The 22820-nt window shown below is 41.9% G+C and overlaps 1 protein-coding gene across 2 annotated transcripts in view; it reads right to left on the bottom strand.

The window, feature by feature from the left end:
- The window catches only part of SLC9A7 (solute carrier family 9 member A7), a 66729-nt gene extending 56347 nt beyond the window's left edge, over positions 1 to 10382 (bottom strand). Inside the window, exon 1 of one of the 2 annotated variants that reach the window (XM_077781517.1) lies at positions 10087 to 10382. In XM_077781517.1, coding sequence (XP_077637643.1) covers positions 10087 to 10354 — 268 coding nt within the window. In that variant the 5' untranslated portion in view covers positions 10355 to 10382. The remainder of the gene's footprint in view (positions 1 to 10086) is intronic. The other variant, XM_077781518.1, reaches the window with a different exon arrangement.
- Between the last annotated feature and the right edge of the window lie 12438 nt (positions 10383 to 22820).

The following is a 22820-nucleotide window of genomic DNA, read 5'->3' as shown; positions in this document are numbered from 1 at the left end:
ATCTTTCACTTTACTGAGGACAGCTGAGAACGAAGCAAGAGAGGGTCAGGAAAAAAGTTTCTTATAACACAGGCTAAAAAAATTTAATCTGAACAAAATTCTCCTGTACCTTGAAAACCAGAACATCAAAGGAGCCTATGTTGAAATGAAAGCCTGGACTGTAGATGTGTAGAGACACAGGAATTCATGCCTTACTCATGTGTTGCCTAGAAATATCTTCCACAGCTTAAACAGCTTACAGGTGAAGACAAGGCACAGATAGTTTCATTAGTGGCCAGGGGAACCAGTCTCAGTGATGAAGACTGTGGTAGCAGAAGGAAGATAAAAATAACAAGCTATTTCAGCCAATCCTCACATTCCCACGAAGCAGGGAAGTGAGCAAAGGTTTTCAGTTTAGAATGGAAAAAAAAAGTAGGTCTCATGTATGGAGAGGAATCCAGGCTGTCAGCTTTAAAACAAACTATTGGATGCACTGTGGAGACAAATGAAGTAACAAGGAAAAAGTGTTAGGAGGTTCCCACAAAAAAGCAGGCAGTCAGCATAATAGAATTTCTTGGAGAGCTAAAACACATGACAATTGTAATACCTACAGGAACCATAGAAGAGCAAGGCTTATGTGTCATCATCATGCAGATGAAGGAAGAAGAGCAAAAGGAGGCTAAAAAAATTGTTTAGACATCATGCTCCAAAAATTGTGGGTCCCAATCTTCTCTTAGAGCTGTGGTAGAGGTAGCACTGAATTCAGAAAAACAACTTCTGGCCAGGTCACAGAGAGGTAAAGGCAACCTCTGACTTTGGCTAGTAAGCTTAGCTAATCAAATGCTTCAGAGGTAGATTTTAGGGGTGTTTGACTCAGTTGGTGTTTTTTTGTTTGTTTGGGTTTTTGGTTTTTTTTTGTTTGTTTTTGGGTTTGTTTGTTTGTTTTTGTTTAGAACATAAGTTTAAGCAGTATCTAGAAGATTGAGATCCTGATAGGGGGCTTTAGCTTTCACAGGCTAAGGATAAAGTGATCATAAATGCAGAGTAGGTCATGCTTAAACCTCCTGGCCCAGCCTTTCAGTCTTTAGAAGAGGGGCTATATCATAAGTACAAACAAAAGATAAAACAAAGTTTCCTCTATCTGTAATTTGGGTTGACAAAACACTAACATCATAAGTACCTGGTGCAATGAGGTTAGATATTTGTGTTTGAAGTACAGAGAACAAAAAAAGAAAAAAAAAAGTAACTGTCCCATCTTTTATACTTTGGAAGAGAACCCAAAACCATTAGGATCAAAAAATGAAAATGTTGAAATAAGTAGACTTGAGCATTTGCCAGCAAAAGCAATAAACCCTTTTTATGGCTCCCTGAGGAAATGGGGGACATAATCAAGTACTAAGTATCACCAAGATATCTATGTTGACATTTCTCTGTTTCATGCAGGCACATGTATAATCAGAGAAGGCTGCAATTATATTTTGTTACTACATCTTAACAAGCAGATCATCATTAGGAAATCACTCACTAACTCTTCAGTCATGTACAGCTGAGGAAAAGATTAATTTTATATCTATATATCTCTGTAAAAGATAATCAGAAAGAGACTCTGTGTGTGTGTGTATACATATTGCTTCACCACAAGTGAACATGGTTGAAAGAAGGTTAAAAGTCTCTAGATATAAAAATCAACTTCATAAACAAATTTTTGCCAAGTCAGACATACTGCTGTGCAGAGATCAGAAGCAATAAAGGTTAGCTTGAAACAGTGTCCTGACACTCAGCTGCCTATGGAAAAGTCTATTCCAGCATTAAGGTTATTTCACACACACCAACACATCTTCAAAATACTCATCTTCTTCCAAGAATGATTCACTGTAACCCATGTCTGGTGGGAATATGTTCCCTGTAAGACACTACTATTGCAGATAGGTATGACAAAGCCACACCCTTTATGCTATGCAGAGTATAAACATGACTCTCAAAGTATAAATCTTCAAGACAAACCAAACAAGCAGAAGTGCCCACTTGAATTCTGTGAGCCAGGAGAGGATGCTACAGCCGACCCTGCCAGGCATGTCTGTGGAAGGTCACTTACAGTCAGCCTCTTCTCTTAATATATAACATTACGTAATCAACTAAAATATCAAAGATAACTCAGGAGAAACAATCAGATGGCACTTCCCCAACAGAAATAAACCTTTACACCAGTTTTCTTCTTACGTATTTTTCCTGTATTTTCCAGAGAGTGCAAAACTGCAGTGCAGCCAGTGATGCCAACTCCACTCACTGCTTCAATTCTTCTGTGAATACCCTTTCCTCCCAGCTAGTCAGGGAGCCTTCTGTGTTTGCCACTTTGAACTTTTCTAGGGTACCTAACTTCTAAAGCGTCAATTACATAGCAAGGCTAAAAGCCAATTAAAATAAGTTGGTATTCACTCACTAAGAAGGCATTTTAAAGAGAACAGTCAAGTTTTCCCATGGATGAGGAAAATCTTTTCAGGAGAAAGGCCATTACACAATCAGTAAGTACAATGAAGACTGTCACAAAGGAATGAGAAATAGGAAGGATTGTGCAGCAGTAAAACAACAGCAGAGAGGTACATGACACTTAAAATGTAGGTTCCCTTTCACTACTGAAGGACTTGATGTCAAGTGCTAAGAAGTGTATGCGTGGGGGAAAATAATTTCTTAGAATTAATGTGGAAGCAGTAGCATTCATTTTAATGGATTCAGAGTAAAAACTAAAAGCTAGTCATATCCATGTGGGTCACTTGCTATTTTTAAAACTATCATCAGTTACAGCATCCTTCTGTTAGTATTTCATATTCAAAGCAATGGCAAAGGTTAACAGCAGTTTTCATATTGAATCCAGTTCTTGAATTAATGGAACAGCCTCTGAGCCTCAGAAGCAATAACTAATCTCAGTGTGTTGGCACTGCCCATGGACATGGCGTGCCTGGCTGAAGAGCTGACACAGGGAATACTCACATGTAGGTGACACCAAGCCACATGAGCAGCTTTCTCTTCACCTAGCTACTGATGGCAAGAAATGCAGGTGCACACACCACACTTCCATAAGGAGCCAGCACATTAAAGACTGTCATCTCATGCACAGACAAGTTAATTGCATTTTAGAATCCTTTTGTATCATCCTTTGTTTCCATCCCTTTCTTCATTTAGAATAGTCCCCCAGTTTCATAATAAAATAGCAAGCGAACATGTCAAGCTTACTTAAAAAAAATCTCCTCAATCTTAGCTTGTTTTTTCTTAAGTCTAAGTGAGAAGTGAAGACATCTATGGAAAAGTGGAAAGGCATGGCATTCTGAATAAGCAGACCATTTTATTTAAACATTTCCACAAATCTAGCACACCAAGACCCACACCTTTGCTGTTCAAACTCCCCTCTCCAAGGAGCTTACAAGGTAACGGAAGAGGAATCAGTAACACACTTAAAATATGCAACAGGTATTCTGGTGGCTTCAGGTGCCTTTAAAACTATCTACTACAGACCTATTTCAACAAGAAAGAGACATTTTGAAAAAAAACTACAGAGAAAGTGGCAGCTGTGGAGAAGTAATCCAGGCTACAGCAAACCTGCAAGTCCCAGCAGGGTGGCATTAGGGCCAGGACCCTCCCATGGCAGCAGATCCACCCCATTGATGAGCCTTCGGGGTAGCAGTGTAGCCAAGCCCACAGGCACCCCTGGCAGCAGTGCTGACCCACAAGAGCTCTGCCAGGAGAGGCTGTGATCTTCCTCCACGTATCACTCACACATACATCCGCATCAAGAGAAATAAAGAGCTTCCACCCAGCCTTTGAAAAGTAACATAGAATACCAAAGCCATGAAGAAAGCACAAGAAACCACACACCTCCTCTGGCTGAGAGCAGAGTTAATCTCAACTTTAAATTAAAGAAGCCTTCAACTCTTTCTCCCCAGTAAAATTAAAAATTCCCAATGGTTTCATCCACCATAGGCTCTTTAGGTACTTCTAAAGTGATTTGTCTGATTTCAGGACATGGGGAAACAAACAAACCAACAGTTTCCCACAATTTGCTTTTCTCCCTTCATACTCAGTTAATTGCAGGCTGAAGTGCTTTTTAATAGGGGAGAAAAATGCAGTGCATTTTAGCTAAATTACCTATGTCTGGTAGACAAAAAGATCTGAACTACTGAGAATGACTGTGTATTCTTTACACCACTAGTAAAAAACCCCTCAACATAAACACTCTCCTAAAAAAATTGCTTGTATCACATTCTTTCAATGTAGGCACCACTTAGTGTAAAGCAAGGCGAGAAAGGCTATATTCAGTTTTTAATGGGGATAAAGCTTTAATCCTGAGTCACAAATAAGTACTCTGTGTTGGGGGAAAAAAAAGTCAGTCTACAAGCTGGTATTTCTGGCTGTCAGCATGGAAACAACAGACTTGAGTTAAATACTGAGGCTGTCTCTTGAACACACAGGGACAGTTCAGCAGCCCAGTGCTGGACTCGCAGCATTCAGCAGGTAAGCAGGGAGAGAACATCCATGGTACACAACACCTGTGAAAGGCCTAGATAGGAACCACAAAATATTTTTAGTTCTGGTCAAGATGCATAGTTCTGGAATGCAAACTGTGTCCTCCAACTGTTTTTTTTTTTTTTTCTTTAATAATGATGGAGCTGAGGTTCCTGCTTCAGATATCTGGTTTTTAAATCAGTTGAGGGTGAAGCTGCTACCTCTACCTAATGGAGATGATGGTTGTTCAGATAGCCGCAGATAGGGGTGGGAATAGCTCCCTACCAGAAGCAGGAAAATGTTTCACCCAGCTCTCTAAGATGTTTTGAACTACTCTGCAGAGTCCATATGTAAGGGGAGCCCAACCTTCCTAAGGAAGGAATGTGCTGCTATGCACCCACAAAGCAAGTCCCTCACCCACAAAGGGACTGAAGATTTAAGAGAATCATAGCTAGCTGAACCATGAAAATTTTCTGTCACAGGGAATTGAGCCTTCCCATCACTGCTTCCAGAGCTATCTCCAAGCACTGCAGGAAACCATCCAGCTTGGAGTCAGGGCCAAACCCTTGAGATGGAAGATTTTGGGTAAGTCAGAGGCAAGACTTACATCTGCTTCCAGTTGTGCTGGGAGCACACAGAGCAGAGGTCTAGAGCTCTCTTTAGTCACTCTGTTAGGGAGCCCAGAACACATAGTGTATTTTATAAAGGTGTTTCACAGATACTCCTAAATGGTGCCCAGGACTGCCTGTACAGGTGACCCAGAAGCACTTCCTGAAGTATAGATAATTATTAAACTTACACTGCAAAGGAATACACATATATAGCCACTTCTATTCAGCACAACATTTTTAAATTAAATTTCTAAAAGAACAATATCTGAATTGTTCATTCTGTTTGAATGACCAATTATAGTTCATTACAGAAAATTTACAATGCAGTATTGTGAAATCCAGAGATAAGATTACACACTAGTTGCCACACATATTTTTGTTAACACAGCCAAAGAAACTTGCCCTATCACCTTTCTCTGACCATCTTAAAACAAAGGCCTACTTTACCAAACAAAAAGGAGACAGGTGAGAACCCAGGCCTCTCTCCCATCAACCTCTTGCCAGAAATATAGACACTCAAATACTACATAAAGAAGCACTAAGATGGGGACACCATCAGCTCCTGAGAAGTAATTCTGGGAATCCTGTTGAACTTGATAGCTTTTGTATATTCCTTCAACATCTCCTTTTCTTTTTTCTCATCTGCACCAAGAGCAGAAGTTACTAGAGTTGCTGCAGGTGCTCTGCATCTACAGACCAGTTCAGTCCTTGTGTTCTTTCAGAAACAATCATTGGCAGACCTATTTAGAGATATTTCTATTGCAATGCAGCAAAGAAAAATTGGAAGTGGTTCCAAAAGAAATTTTCTCAAGTGGACAAAAAAAAACCTCCAGCTCCTACAGGGCCCAGACATGTACAGTATTAATCTGTCATGGAACCACCTCACTCTGACAACAAGCTTGTACACCAGACATGAGGTTACTTCGCCTCAGCTCAGCACAGTCCAGCAAACACAACCAGAGTGCTCACACAGGACCAGAAGGCAGGCAGGTGTGTGAGCTCTGCAGTATAACAGATTTGGCATCTGTTTGTGATAACTTTCTAATTTAAATGAAAATAACAGGACATGCAGAGGAACACCTTCCCCCTTCAGCCTCTGCATGGTTTCTTACACAGTGCTGCAAAGCAGTACCAGCTTTAACAGCCAGCTGTTCCACCAAAGGCTTCCTCATGCAAAAGAAATCCAAGTTGCCATTTCTCTCTTCTTTGGCTTATGCCATGATCAGGGGGTATTCTAGTGCTGATTTGACAGAACTTCTCATGAAGATGAAGTTAACAAACATAAAAATTAACTAATTTGTCTTAATGAAATACACTACCCTTATAGAAACAAATTAACAAAACCCCCAAACCACAGAAACAACAACAAAACCCCAACCCACAGAAACAAACAAAGAAACCCAAAATCACTGCCCTGAGGACTATAGATTAATTGTACTCCAAAGATATTTCAGAAACACCTGCAATTATAAGCTATCCAACTACCCCTGCCCAAAGAGCAGATCTGAAATACATGCAGATTAATAAAAGCTATATAGCATTTCTTCTAAATTTCTCTCAAAAGAAGAATTTACAATTTTTCTACCCAGCCATACATCATAAAGCAAACTTAAAGATTTGTATTGCAATTAAAACATACTGAGCAGTCAAAAAAATTTAGCAAAACTCACTTTAAAAGCCTGTAACAATGTGATTTAAAATAATATTCAGGAAGAACAAGCAGGTTGCCAGAGAAAGGATAATGTTCTCAAAACTGGGTGCTCAATTATGATCCTAAATCTAGTATTAGGAGGCTTATGTCAAAGTGGCTTATTAAAAATGAAGACTAACATTATTTTGCTGGCAGTGGGGATGAGTTAGGTCATCTCTAGCACGTGTAGATAGATACTACAATTCTAACAGAGAGCACTGCAGCCAGATGAGCTAAAAATAGACCTTTTCTGTATCTACTCTGTGGGTACAGAAACTTAGTCTGATACAGAGTATTGCAGAACAGATACAATCTTTTTTATCATGAAGATTTACAGTTTCTCTCTCATTTCTGTTCCCGGAAAGGTAACAGACGTATTATATTCCTCTTCATATATGGATTTTCTTTCACTGTACCCAAGTCCCATTTGCTTTTACTTTTATCTGCAGCACCAGCACATGTGGCCCACAGACAAGAAGGTACCTGATAGGACTGACACCTATGCTGATTCATGGGTGGCCAGTTATCTGAATTGCCACTTATGAAAAGGGACAAAGTAATTGCCTAGTGGCAGTGATACCACTGCATCTGCCGGGAGACATCTACTTATCCAGGTGGCTGCCTCCTAAGGAGCAGCCTCAGGATGCCCACCATCACCTCCCATCCTTAGTCCACCCTGAGCTGCCCAGGTGCACAGTCTGTGTCTTGTTTCTCCTACTACAAGGTGACGCCTCTCAGTACAGAACCAGGAAGCCTGCATAACAGAGTCACCACCAAACCTCTTCAGGAAAAACGTGTCTCGAACACGTTATCCTCCAACTCAGACCGACATCACAATCATTATCACTAGCTGAAATACACAGTCAGCAAGGTTTCAATTCCCTTATTTCTCTGTTGTGGATTGGGGCTTGTTTGGGTTGGGTTGGATTTTTTAATTGTTCCATAACTTGCATTAGCAATACTGTTGCTGGAGCAGCTGACATTTGCTAGTATTTCACTTCCACAGAGCAGCACCCTTGTTACAGTTTCAACCTTAAACTTCAATTCTATTTAGCATGAATAGAACTTGTGCTTTTGGGACTACATGCTCTTTCTTTGACATATTGCCTTATGATTTTGTGTTTAAGGCAGAGTGATGAAACATATGCACTTTAAATAGCTATATAGCTTTTTTAAAAGTACATTTCTCAGATAGCAAGTTATCAGCAAAACATCTATCAGTTTAACCACAGTTTAAACAAAGAAGAAAGAGGAGACTTAAGCCCAGTTAGCAGACGTGTAACAGAAAATTACTACATCACTTACTAGGTTGTTCTTGGTGCTCTATAGAAAGTCTGTGAAATGTTAAAGTGAAGCCAGGTCTCAGCAGAGTTTAACCACCAGCATGGAGGTTAACCATGTTAGGTAGGAACTGAACACACAAAACATGCTTCCTAGGCTGTTTGCCATGAAAAGCCAAGAGTTAGTTTGTTTGGGAAGGAGAAAGCATGTATTTTGATATAATAAGGGGACTCATTTAGAAGGCAAGTATATTGGGGAGCAAACTATGAAAGCAAAATTATTTAAGTGAGGACACACACCTAGTTTGAGCCAATTATTATTATTTGGATGCTGCCGGGGGGCTGAAAGAGACATAGCATAGTGCCTTTCCTAAGACAAAATTTCAGTATTTGCACATCAAATTGGGGACCAAACAATCTTTTCACAGATCAGGAACTGCGTGTTAGAGGAAACTAATTTGAGTCTAATGAGAGGCAGAATCTCTCCAGCTGAACAATTTCTCATTTCCCACGCAGCTCATCAAAACACATATCCAAATGCCCTTGATGCCCTGACATTTGTACCGCATGCATTAGCACACCCACATACACAAGATTTTCAGCATAAATTAAGCCACTAAAATGATCATAAAACATCATAAATGAACTTTCCAAAGGTGACAACACTAGGGTAATATCTAAACATCTTCAATACTACCTTACCCTGTCTCTTTTCTGATCAATACAGACAGTTAATCTACTGTCTCCTGGGCACTCTTCAGCTGCTAAGCATTATCATGCCAGTGCATAACTTACTTATATGCCCAGTTGTTAATTTGTCAGTTTTCAGCAGTGAACATATGTGAAGTACACAGCAGTGCAGCAAAGAGATCAGTGACTAAGAGCAAATTGGGATGGTTTAAGGGAAGCATCAGCAGAGGAAAATTCCACTGCTTTGCAAGCAATCACATAGCTCTCAAGAGCAGTAGTACTTATCGGGGAGGAAACGCTTCACTTTCCCCCTCCCCTCGAGTGCTGAATTTCTCATGTGTGGTTACCCTCAATACGCTTATACCGACCAACATCGGGCAGGTGTTTCACACGGTTCAACAGGAACAGATTCCGCTGGTGAAGGAGAAATGCCCCCGGCGCTTATGGCAGTAGCCAATCACCAGCAGACAAATAATTTTTCGAATGGATGGCTGCTCTTCGCCGCAACCCTCTATGCTCTGCGTAGCAAACTGCGCACCGAGCACAACCGTGGGGTTCCCCGCGGAGCGAGGGCTCTGCGTCCCCAGTTCAGGCTCACCTGCCGCCCCCTGCGCCAGGCATTGGCAGCACCAGGGAGAGCAGACGAGCGGGCGAACCCTGCTCAGCAGAGCCCTCGTTCCACCAGGAGGGCTCGGGATGAGCCGCAGACAGCGTCAGGGTCTCTGGTCAGTGTCACTGCGGTCAGTCGGGATCCGCAAACGCGAGCCGCAGGTGACAGCAGCGCGCTGACAGCCGAGGAGCACACCCGGAGGCTAAACACGCTCCTTTCCGCGTGGTGAGACCACAGCACGGCGAGGACAGCGCGATGGCGCTTTCCAAAGTCATCTCTGCGATGACCTGCGCGGCTCGGCACTCCCGGCTGCTGGAAGTACGGCCGGCGAGCTGCCTTTCTGCGGCGGGCAGGGTCACCGGAGCGCTGTCCCCGGCAGCGCGGCCACGGCGGCGGGACGCACCTTCCCGCAGGACACCGCTCCGCTGCCGCACGGGAGGCTGCGAACCGCACGTCCCCCCTCAGTGTCATTCTGTCCCCAACCCCAGGAAAGGCGCCGGCAAGGGGAAGGGATCCAGGAGCACCGGCGGAGGCGGTCGGGCTCTGCGGCGAGGGGCTCCCCCTGCCCGGGGCTTGGCCTACCGGGCGCTGCCGCCCGGCAGCCGCAGCGGCCCGGCGCTGCTCCGGCGGCACGGAGGGGCGCGGCCGGCACCGGCCCCCCGCCGCCCCCGCCGGGGCTGACACCGGGGGCTGAGGCGCGGGCGGTGCCACGGCCCCGGCCGGACTCACCGTAGATCATGGCCAGGCCAGTCTCGTGGAGGAAGCGGACACGCCGGTGCTTGAAGAGCCAGATGGTGAGGATAGTGAGGGTGAGGAGCAAGATGAAGGTGAGCAGGCTCACGCTGTCCTGCCGGTGGCTCTCCTCCGCCTCCTTCTCGGTGGCGAGCTCCTCCATGGCGCTGCTGCTGCCGCCGCTTCGCTCCGCCGCTCGCAGCCCCCCGGCCGCCAGCAGGAGCAGCGGGAGCAGCGGCAGCCGGCGGCGCAGGGGCTCGGCCATGGCTGCGGGAGCCGGGATGCCGCGGCGCCCCGTCCCACTCCCGCGGCGGCGGCCCACGGGCACTGCCCACCGCGCCGGGGGAGGGAGCGGGGAAGGGAGGAAGGACGGCGGGAGGGAGCGGCCCCGGCGCGCCGGAGCCCGCCCGCCGCCGCCTCCCCCGGCCCCTTAAAGGCGCAGCCCCGCCGCGCTCGCCTCGGCCGGGCGGCAAGCGCTGCTCCGCCGTAAGGACGGTGTCGCTGCTTCCCCCGTGCCCGGCCCGGCCAGCCCCGCCCGGCGGAGGTGTAGGGGTGGGCGAGACTTCTCCCCGCCCCCGGGGCTGGTTCTGCTCCGGGAGCTCCAGGTGCCGCCTCGGTGGCGCGGGCAGAGCTGCGGTGCCGGTGCCGCTCTCCCGCCCCGCGGTGCAGAGCGAACCTAGAGCGGCTCTCACACCGGGGCGGTGCTCGAAATCATCACCACAGAGCCCGCCCTGCCCATGGCCGGGCTCGAACTGCACCACGAGCGGACGGTCCCCGTGAAATCTGGAGATCTGGCAGGGAATAAGCACTGTAGTCTCTCTCTCGCTCTCTCTCTCTCTCTCTCTCTCTTTTTTTTTTTTTTTTTTAATACGACATAGGAAAACTTACTAAACGTAAATTGCTGACTTAGAGATTTTTATCCAGGTACATCCTCCTGGACATTTACTTCTAGGTAACAAGACAATTGTAGGAAATGAATAGAGGACTAGTCAGCAATTTTCATTTGAAAGCATATGTTTACTGTTTGAAAATAATCTCAATTTAGGGGAAGGAAAGTCACTTTTTGCAAGCAACCCAAAATCAGCACTTTCCCATTTAGCTTTTTATTTTTCTTTTTATTAAATGAGTTACAACCCCTTTAAAAGATGAAATAGATGAAACATTGAGCAGCAAAATTATTTGTGTTTAAAGAAATACAAACAGCTGTAAAACCGGGTTTGTGTTTTCTTTTGGGGTTTTGATGGTTGGTTTTGTTTCGTTTTTTTTTTACCAGTTTTGGCAGGAGAGCACTTTGCCTTTTTCTACCAGAGGAATACCCCCCAGCTTCCTGTGGTGGTGTAAGCAGTGCTGACATTTCTGCTGCTGTGGCCTTTCTCACAGAGTTATTTTCAGTCACAACATCTAACATGCATTTTTAGCCATTATTTTGCATAAAAAGAAAGCACAATAACTTTGGCCACATCTTTAATTAGTTACATGCCAGGTCTTATCTCCTTTAGCATTGTGCTCTTTCTTAACACTGTTGCCATGTTTCTGAGGGTGTTTATTGGGATGCTCTAGTTACAAGAAACTTGTATCTCCTGCTAATGCATCTGGAATTATCTTTGTGTCATGCCATTTCTTAGAAATTCCTTTTTGTAAATATCTCAAGATGACAACTAAGTAAATCTACAGTTCTATTTATATGTAGTCCTTTTAAAGACAATGTTTATGCAAACTCTCCTTAACAACCTTAAAAATCCAGCATAATTAAGTGCAATTATATTTAAATATTTGTGCAGGGCTGAAAGCTTACTTCGATAGTGCCATAATCTGTAAACCTCTTAGAGATGAAAAGAAGTAATTTGCCTTGAAGACCTAACTCTTAAACCTACGTGAACCATTCAAAATTAGTGCCTCAAGGCTGACTTATGTTAAATCTCATATTCAAAATTAACATTTCTGGTATAATGAGAGCATTATACCTCTAAATCTTTAATGTGTGTCTTTAGGATATACAATCGACATACAATGTAACATACATCTTTAGGTTATGACAAGATAAAGGCCTCCTAGCAGACTAGAGTTATGCACTACAGTCTTAAGTATGTGTAATGCTGGTAAAGTTGTAAAATAAAAAACTGGATAGCAATAATAACCTCTCCTCTGTGGCTTTAGTTTTTATGTGCTGCATAGTGCTGGGTGAAGTCTGTCACTATGTGATGGCTCTTTTTAAGGAGACAATTTCCATGTATATTGTAATTTTATCCACCTCTCAGCTAAGCTGCAGTCAGGGTCTTAAGTTACTTCCTGCCAAGTCTTCCAACAGTAACCTGTGTTTTATCCTTCTACAGTTCACTGCATACTATGCCTTTTGCTCTCTATTCAACAATGAGAAATATTGAAGCATTTTTCTTAAGGATAGTAGACAAATTTTCCTTTTTTTTTTTTCCCAGCTGAACTTTGTTGTTTATGGAGGAAAGCATTCATCCGTGGTTTGACGTATCAGTGTGTCCATACCATCAGCTCAAGCCTTGAACTCCCACATTCATATTTACCCATTTTTTTCACTGCTGTTCTGCCCCTGTACAGGTATGGTATGACCTTGTCCTAGGAATCTTTCCCCAATTATTTTTATAAAATTAAAAATATAATGTTCACTGCTCTTGTATGCAAAAGTGAGTACAGCTTATTCTTTCTCTGGACTGTGTGGGTGTAACTAAATCCTGTGTGCAAAATGGTGATGGGAGCATGATTGTTTCTGTCTGTGCAGAGCATCAAAGTTTAATAGTGATGTAATTGGCTTCTCTTCAACTCAGAGTTCCATCTAATAAGTTGTTGCCAGGGAACTCGATATGCAGAGCATATTTGATTTGCACAGGCCATAACTTGCTGCCTCTTTACACTCATGGATTGGTAGCATGGTGCATAAATACTTAAACTGATTCAAACAGCATCATCTAGAGTGTATGCTATCAACTAAGGAAAAAAGATACCAAGTTGAGCTTCTTTATACATCTCTGTAAACCAGGCTGCATCCTTATAAGAGGGTTGTGTTATCACAGCTCAGCTCCTTGCAGTGGTGTAACTCCAAGATCTCCATGCTGTTTTCAGTCCATTAGGAACACCAGTACTCTCTCTTCAAAGGGTAGCTCCACCACTGTAATAGCCCTGCAGTTACAGTTTTTGTTCCAGACTTTTTGTGGCAGGCCTCTACCTGCCTTCCCAAGCTGTTGTGCACTAAAACTTCCTGTGCTCTACAGGTGGGATCTCTGCCTGACAGCCACCACATATGTTGCAGAAGTCAGCCTGCCTGCTTAGCAAAAATGTCATCAGATTCTATTCCTGCTTTCTATCAATTTGTTAATTTTGATCTGGACCCAGGCAGAGGTCTTTGATCTGCTTGCTGTTTGAGAGGCCCATCTTGAGGCAGAAACAATGAGGTGTGCTTTGGGAGATGGAAGGCCAAGTGAATAACAACAGAGGTATGAAAAGCTTCAAACTCAACTATAGGATGGCAATGAAATAGGTCACAGGACAAAACAGCCATTAAACAGAGTTCAGCCATACTAGGAGTGATGCAGAAGGATTTTTGTATTAAATGCTAATAAATATTTACATTTGTACATAGTTGGTAATTGACTTGAGTCACAGGAGTCTGGCCAAAACACCACAGAGACTGATATGTTTCAGCCTACGCTTTGCCTACCAGTCTTGTTTAATTAAAATGTTCATTCTGCCAGAAGCAACATCAAAGAGTCCATTCAGCATTTTTATAGCTTTGTTTGTCAAGAAAGTAATTGTTATCACATGAACTGATACACACTTTGGGTTTATTCTTATTCCCGGAATTGAATAATGTCATGTAAGGCAAGTGCAAGGTCCTATTTTCAATCACTCTCTCTCCAACTGTTTGTAGTAACATCATCCACTCCTTGTCAGTCACACTGGAGAACTGGTGCTCTATTGAGCCCTTTTCTGTATTATGCAAGTCTGTTCAGACTGGCCCTTTGTGCTGCTGAAAGCAGCAGTTTTGAAATATTCACTGATCTAACATGCTGTTGTAGGACGAATTCTGGAAGAGAAAGGTCTTACTGTTGCTTGGGCCTATAAAAAATGGAAAATCAAGCAAATCCGTATCTTAATACATGGCATGTTTATGCAACTGCCTTTGCACACTCACATTTTCTAGCACATTAATCCAGAACGCAAGTTGATTGGCTGTCAGATCAGCCTTGTAGAGCAGCTGCCATGTCAGCCACACTCCATTTTTCTCCTTTCTTCTCTTTTAAGCCAAACTCTCCCATCACTGTGCTTTAAAATGACAACCCATTTTGAACCTATGGCTAACTTCTGGCACCCAGTGGCATCATCATGTGGGCAACTCTCCTGTGTCTGTGTAAGATATCCACATACCCCAGGATCCCATAAAACATGCCCTATTGAGATGTGAGGTTAAAGAAAACTAAGTGTTCTGCAATTGAATTCTGAAGAACATGTCATGTTTTTACTGAAAACCATTTATTTACAAATCTCCAGCTTGTTGGAGGTGCTAACAATTGTGACACATTTCTCTGCTTTTACCAGTTCTGCAGAGGTGTCATATAGTTGAGAAAATGTCAGGACTGCCATTTTCCATCAATGCAAGTTCAGAAATCATAATTAGCCTTTCCAGCAGACAAAATCTAGTTAGAGTAAAAGCTGTTTTGTGCTATTTGCAAGATGCAGTAGTCACTCATTGTGCAGCTACATTTCACAGCTTTTGAGTCATGGTAAACTTTCAAAGTGCCTGGAATGGATATGACTAGAAATTTTATCTATGTAAGAGTGCTCTGTCATCCCCCTTGTACCCAAACAGATTTATTTCTCCTTCTGGCTGTATGTGATATCAGTAAGTGTCATTCTACTAGGGTAGGGGCAAAGCAGGTTGTCTCTTTTTCCTCAGAATAAGGCAGTTCATTACCCTTTGCAGGTGCACATCAGGCTTATGACCTTCAAAGTTACAATCACTCAAAGAAGAAGCTAAGCAATCATTCTTTTCATCACTTCCCACCATGTTCCCCATAAATATTAAAACAAGTGAATATCACAGCTCAACAAGTGCCATGACTCAACCTGTGCCAGCAGAGTCTGAAAAAAACATTCTGGAAAAGAGTAAGTGAGCCCCCGTTGAGACATTGAATTATTATTTGACCTTGTGCATAAAAGAAGGGGCTATGTGAACATCATTTGAAACTGCAAGTATGCACATTGATGCTGTTAGTGACAGCTGTCACTTGACCACTACCAGAAACAGTGCCTGCAAAAGGTTTCCCTGAATGCAGTTCAGAAGCATAAAGGAGGAAAGATTGGGAAAAATGTGGGTACAGTGTTGTGGCATTCAGATTTGTCATAAAATATTTCTCTTCCGTATTTACACAAAAGTAAGAAAAAAAAAAACAAACCAAAAAACCCAAAAAAACCCCAAAACCAAAAAAACCCTAAAGCCCTCTGTTCTCTTCTTGATAGAGAAACAGAAAGTCAAAATTATGCTTCATTAAATCTTGACTATGTTTAATATGTGTATGCCTGTAGGCATTGCACAGGCTACAAAATGAATCTTAGTCAGTAAAGTTATGCTAAGTATCTTGGCTTCCTCTGAATTAGGAGCTCAGAGTTGTGGTGAGACATTGGACAGAAAAAGGTTAGATCTGTCCTGAAAAGTATGTCTGAAGGTGCTTGTTTTTGCTCTTGTTCTGGAAATAAGTGATCAAACAGGAAAATTCTAGTTTCTTCTACAGGAAAACAAATTTTCCTAGAAATAAGAGATCCTAAAACAACCATGGATGAATGATAAACAACATGGATAAACAACTATGGATAAATGACTTCCATCATGCTGGACAGCAGCTGTTCTGCAGTTTAGAAAGAAGCCTAGAGGTTTGAGGCATAACTAGAGGTAAGAAGCTGGCATAGACTCTAATTCTGCTGAAAGAGCTGAATTATTAGCAGTATACTAATAGAGTCAATTCATATAATCAAAGAAATTTTCTGCACAAATTGGAAATAACTAAGGGAGAGACAGAATGTCAGATAACTGGCCAGAAAGTATAGGATGGCTGAGGCTGGAAGGGATCCCTGTAGTCCATCCTGCCCAACCCCCTGCTTAAGTAGAGACACTTAAGAGCTGGTTGGCCAGGACCATGTCTATACAGCCTTTAAACAATTCCAAGGATGAAGATTACACACCCTCTCTGGGTGACCTGTGCCAGGGGTTGTTCACCTTCAGAGTAAAAACTGTTCTGATGGTCAAAGGGAACCTTCTGTGTTTCAGTTTTTGTCCATTTCCTCTTGTCCTGCTACTGAGCACAACTTGTCTGCACCTTCTTCACAATTTCCCTTCAGATATTTATAGACATTGATGAAATTACTAAGAGATGATAAAATGAGATTAGATTATCAATTATGAGATTGTGAATGTAATATCTATTTTAGCAGCAATATTCATCTCCAGAGCTTTCCATACTGGCAAAAGTCTAAGAGTGATGTTTCAAAATCAAACTTAAATTGTAAATTTGTATTACTGTGGAAACTAAAACTTTATTTATGATTGACCAATACCGGCTCATTTTGAGTTCCACACAATTTGGGAGAACTCTGAGTCAGGGAAGCAGAAGTGGCTGCCTAGCTGAAAGATGAGGATTAGACATAAGTCCAAAACAAGACCAGGTGATGCCAGTACTGAGAGATGGTTGTTCCTTTCCAAGAATAACCATATTTGGTCAGGCAGTGCTGTTAGGCAAGATTTAGCTTCTGGTGGACTCTGGCTAATACCAATAGGAAGCTCTAAAGGGAAACATGCTGGCTCCAACAGTAGAACCCTCTCACCATAGATGTGCATTTATTGGAAAATTTATGATAATAGGTCTGGGCCAAGTTGTGACAGAATGAGACGCCTCTAACAGCTCCCTAAAACATTGGACATGGAGCTTTCATGTGGATGATGCAGATAGGGGTGTTTTTTATTTGGTTGATTGCTAGGCTGCTGGCCAAAGGCAAAGAGGAGAAAGATACAAAAGACTGAAATCAAAAGACAGAGAGTAGTTGTCAGCTGCTTTGAGGTGCAATCAATATAATTGCAGGCTGCAACCCCAAGATAGGAAACATCCAAGACAGATGTGTTGGTGGAATCAGTATCACAGTAGTCAGGTCAGACACAATTAGTATTGTGGGAACAGATGCCGCCTACAGTATTGTAAGGGAGGATTGGATGTTATACTTCACTGTCATTACTTGTTTATTCCTTATTTTAGTAAACAGAGTATTTCATTCTATAAAGAAGGATTTTCATGTTAATATTATTTGCATATTCCCAGTTCGTCATGCTTCCCCTTTTGTGTGCTAGTTGAGATAAATTCCAGGTTTGGGCAGTAGAATAGGTGGGGTGATCTACTGTGCTGTAGCTACAACTTGCCTACAAAGCTGGGACATCTAGAGGCTAGAGCAGTGTCTGCAGACACTGTGAGTACGGATGTGGGTATTAGAGCATTTTTCAAAAGCAGCTTAGATAATAAGTACATCGCATGACCTCTAGTGGTATTAAGCCCAAGGCACTGTCAAAGTCACACGTAGCAGTTTCATGCTGCTGGGGAAAAGCCAAGGTCATAAAAGAACTATCACATGTGATAGTTCTGTGCTGCCAGATTTATGCCAGCCCCAATTTTGGCCCATTACCAGGGTAAGACTGAGAAAAGTTTTTAATTCAGGAAAAATTCCAAACACTCAGCAGAGCGAATGTTTTGCAGCAATGTTTTCATTGTCAACTAATAACACATTGTCATTAATCTTTCCTGGTGTCATGGTTTAACCCTAGCCAGCAGCTCAGCCTGACACAGCCACTTGCTTACTCCTTCCACAGTGTGATGGAAAAGAGAATCAAAATGGTAAAAATGAAAAAAACTCTTGGGCTGAGACAAAAACATTTTAATTTAAGGAAAGCAAAGGCTATGCAAAACAAAACAAAACAAAGAGTTAATTCACTGCTTCCCATGGAGGTGGTCAGATATCTCCAGGGAAGTTGGGCTTCATCACACATAACACATGACTTGGGAAAACAAATGCCACCACTCTGAATGTCCCCCGGTCTTTTTTTAGTTCCGCCCAGCTTTACATCCTGAGCATGAAACCGTATGGTGTGGCATATCCCTGTGGCCAGCTGGGGTCAGCTGTCCCAGCTCTATCCCCTCCCAACTCCTTGTTCACCCCCAGACTCCTTCCTGGTTGGGTGAGGAGCAGAAAAGGCCTTGACTCTGTGCAAGCACTGCAGAGCAATAAGGAAAATAGCCCTGTAGCTATCAACACTGTTACTATGGAGAAAATTAACTCTATACTGGTCAAAACCAGCCCACCTGCTATTATCTTCTTGTAGAGAAATAAGGAACATGGAAGCACCAGTGCAAGAAGGAGTGACAATGAGAACCAGAAGGTAAAATAGGCAGTGCTTTCTCTGAAGTGACTCAGAAAGTCAAAGAGGAGTAAGGATTTCTGTTAACATCAGCAGAAGAATAATGCCCTGATTCCCTGTTTTTGTGGGTTCCATTTCATTGAAGAGATGCAGCCGTCATTGCTGACATCCTCTCAGAGGGTCTGGAATCCCCACAGCTTGAAAAAGAAGGTAGAAATTATCTGCTGCTGCTGCCTAGGATATCAACTTTGGTAGCAGGGAAAGGCAGGATCAGGTCTGCCAGAAAGAAGCTATTGACATGAAGATGAGGTGGAAATGGCAACAAGTGTGGCAGCAGAAGCCACTGAACACTGAACACCTAAGCAGCTGTGTGATTAGGAAGCCAGGCTTTCCCACAGGACTGGCTGGGGAAGCCTTCTCTCATGAGTTGATGATGCAGCTTCTGGATGCAATGAACAGGAGGTTGCTGGACACCTTGAGACAGACAGGTTCAGTTCTTTAAAGCTATGGAGCCTGTTCCCATGATTTCCCTTCTCAAACATCATATTCTGTGGCCCCTGAGACATGCAGAGTGTGCAATGAGTCTGTCCCCAACAACCCATCCAACAAAATTATTTCAGTGCTCTGCTACAACTGAGATGCACTCACATTTTGATAAAATGCTCATTATGGAAGGCATATTTTGTTTCATTTACTCTTAAATTTGGTTTCACTCCCATTCTGGTGTTTGGGTTTTTTCTCTAGTGTACTTCTACATTCATGGCACCAGCTATTTTGATGTTTTCTAATTATATTCCTGTTGCTTTCTATTATTTACTCTTTAGTACTTTGGTGCGTAAATAGAGAGAGGGACTTAAAAGCAAACTATTTTAAGAAGAAATAATTTAAAATAGGCATTGCAATATTTACCTCAAGCCAGTTTAATCCAGAAAATTAATATTGTGCTTACCATAACTCATTTAAACTGTAAAATCTTTTTGTATGTCTGAATAAGGTCTTAAGTGGATTTTTTTTTCAGGGTATGATCCAGGGTTATTTGCATACTATATTTATCTCAGTAGATATGTCACCTTTATAAATAACAAGTGAGTATAATTTAACCAGTTGTTTGAAGCTGTGTTGTTACAGCAGGCACCTCTTTAATGTGTGAATTGATTTGACCTTTTATTGTGTGTGTGAGCTGCTGAGTGTACTTGACTTAGCTGTTTTCCAGATGTCAGCCATTTCTGGCATGGACTGTGGTTTCATTTATGTATATCATGTATAAGTTAGAGAGAACTCCTGGAAATAATCAGTGACAAACAATTGAACATAAGAAGTGTGATTAACCCAAAACAGCCTTGCCTAAAGTTTTGGTGTCTATGTCTGTGTTCATCACTCTTTTTTTCCTTTACTAAGAAAAAACAAATTGGAAGTTGAGATAGGTCTGGTTAGCTACTATCCAAAAGTGCTTATCAGAGATGAATTGCCACCCCCACATTTTTTTCCATGGCCTACAAAAAGATTGCTTGGGTGACAAACTCAGAGCCCCATATCTAACAAGTAGATCTACCATACTATGGCTAAGGAAGTCTACCCATACTCTAGTTTGTTTGGCAGCAACAGATTCCAGTGAACTGTGAACTTAAAAATAAAATGAAAAAAAAAGCACTTTTTGATCACTTGCCTGTACTGAGTACTGAAGATGTTCAGCCACTAACAGAAGTACAGGAGAGATAGATCCTTCCTTATACAATTAAAACCAGAGACAACTATTAGATTGTTTTTCTGGGTGCATAGGTCCTGCTCAATAGGTCTGAAACAGAGTAAAGTGTGATCCCCATACTCAGCTGTCATTATTGGATTTTCGTTCTTTTTTTAATTTGGCTTTTTCCTGACACCTTCCTGGTTGGAAATTTTTAGAGAGTTTGAATAACCCCTGAGCTCCTAAAAAGAGAAGGATTGAGAATCATCAAAACACCAGAAGGTTTAATGAGAAATTACTTAATTTGCTCTAAATCAAAGATATTCACCATTTTCCCAATGCTCAGTGGCCAGCTCTGTATCAGTTTCTTGTGACTTGGATGTGCTTTTGACTTTTACCTCTGGACCAATTTGCCTAACTACATGCAGATCATGTGTAGTGTACTTAATGCTGTTTATGATCACAGGATTGCTTTGGGATTTCACCTTACAATATTAGAATTTATATTTCTTTCTAGTGAATAAGTCTATTTTGCAAGAGAACATATCTTTCATTCCACTCCAATTCCTCTCTCTCTGAGCATTTTATTTACTAATTTCTATACTGAGCATTTTCGCTCCTTCTGTGCAAAATACGTTATTTGAAAACCAGTCCTAGCGTGAGTCTTCCTAATAGCCAAGCAAACTCTAGAGTTTAATCTCTTCCCAATAATAATTACTTCAATATTTTCTTTCTATCTGCCATCTCTGCAGTATCCCTTGCTATTTTGTATTATCAACAGTTTAACTAATTTATTCCTCAGAGTCTTACAGTGACATAGCACTATTTCCAAAAACAGTGTCTAGAATGCTAATTGCACATTCTGCTGAAAGACAGAAAGGGAAGAAAAGGCAAAACAAATGGAATCCTGTGTTTGTTTACTTTAACAGCAGGATTTTTACACAGTTAACACTGAATATTTAAACGTGCAGTTTAGATCTGATTCACTGGCTTATTACTATGCTGATGAAATTTTATAAAGTCTCAACCTGCATGAGAGTTGCTCAAGCTTATAGATTCCTGTGTAATTCCCTAAAGTTGATGTAGGCAAACTACCGCCTTACTGCAGCCTTTCAGTATATTTTGGCAGGATTACAAGGTTCAGATCAGTGATTTTTGTCTACATTTTTGTTGAGGATCCCACTTTTCTCACTTTTTTCCAGTCTCACTTGGAGCATCAGGCAGCCACTGCTCACACCCACAAAAGCAATATGCATGGCAGGTTGGCACCATAGATAAATACATCCCACAAAACTGATGTTAAGGGCTTCAGATTGGAAGAACATCAATAAACTGTGCAACAATGTAAAATGAAACTTCAGATAGACAAAATATGATTAATTGTGCAATAGCAAATTAACACTTTGCCATTTCCTATTACCCATTTGTCATGGTCTGGTGCACCAGGATTAGGAAGACAGTCTCTACTCCAGGTCTCAGCAATCCTTTTTCTGTGCCACAGCAGCAGCTGAAACCAACAGTGAAAGAAGATTTGTATTATGTCAGACACTAAGCAAGAAAACTCCCCCCAAAGAAACAGAACATACAGTCAAAAAGGCCCTAAAATGCCAAGTGGTAAGCCACTTTTACCCAAGTGTTTTATGGACTTTTCTGCATTAGGACTATGACAGAGGGAAATTTTCTCTGACCCTACCTTCGCAACAGTGCTCCACTGAGCTCCCCAATGTCAGGTGCTAGAGACCTGGACAAAGTAGCTGGAGACAGATGCTGGCAGATGATTTTGTCAATTATGACTCTGATTAATGGGGAATCAGAGCACCTCTCACTTTTACCACAAAAAAAGGATAATTCTAAGTTTGGGAAAAATTTAAGGTCTGCTGGGCTGTTATGCAGCAAACTGTTAAAATACATCTTAATTTTAACTATGTGTCCAACTCTTCACACTCCCTCAAATCCCACTGAAATATGTAGGTTTTAGCACGTTAATGTACCTACATTGCATTTTCATTTAACATTAAAGTGAAGGGTCTGTCTGCTTCAGCTAGAGGTTCAGATGGAGCAGAAGGCTTTCTGGCAACCTGAATGTTGGGCAATAGCCTCATTATGGCAGCTCTCTTCATATCACAAAACTGGATCTCAGATATAGACTCTAGTGTGAGATCTATCAACCTGTAAGTGTTGCATAAGGATAAGCTTTATAGCTGAAAACTTAATTGTGTTCTGTTGGATGGAGTAACTGCACCCACTACATTAGCACCCCTTAAGCCAATTGTGATCTCTCCAGCTGCAGAATTTCTGTCTCAGAGATGGCTTGAAGCAAAATTCAGAATTAGTGTGGGGTTTGTATTACGCATTATGCTGTCCTTTATGGTAATATTAGGATATAGTCTTTCATTCCTTCAGACAACAATATTTAATTTATGCTTTTTAAAAATTATTGACTACTTGGATCTTCATTATGACTTGTAGTTCTATGTGGTGCTTTTTAAATTATGATTTAAAATACTGTTCTGTCTGTCTGCATCTCATGTACTGCATAGAACACTGCTCAGTTTTGTTCTGAACACCAGTGACAGAAAAAGATCTGTAGACAAGCTGCAATTTCTTACAGGGGAGGTAATTTTT

This window comes from Lonchura striata, chromosome 2 (genome assembly GCF_046129695.1).
Source record: "Lonchura striata isolate bLonStr1 chromosome 2, bLonStr1.mat, whole genome shotgun sequence".
NCBI classification, from domain to species: Eukaryota; Metazoa; Chordata; class Aves; order Passeriformes; family Estrildidae; genus Lonchura; species Lonchura striata.
Note: the sequence above shows the minus strand (reverse complement) of the source record. Positions and strands in the feature narration are given on the sequence as shown.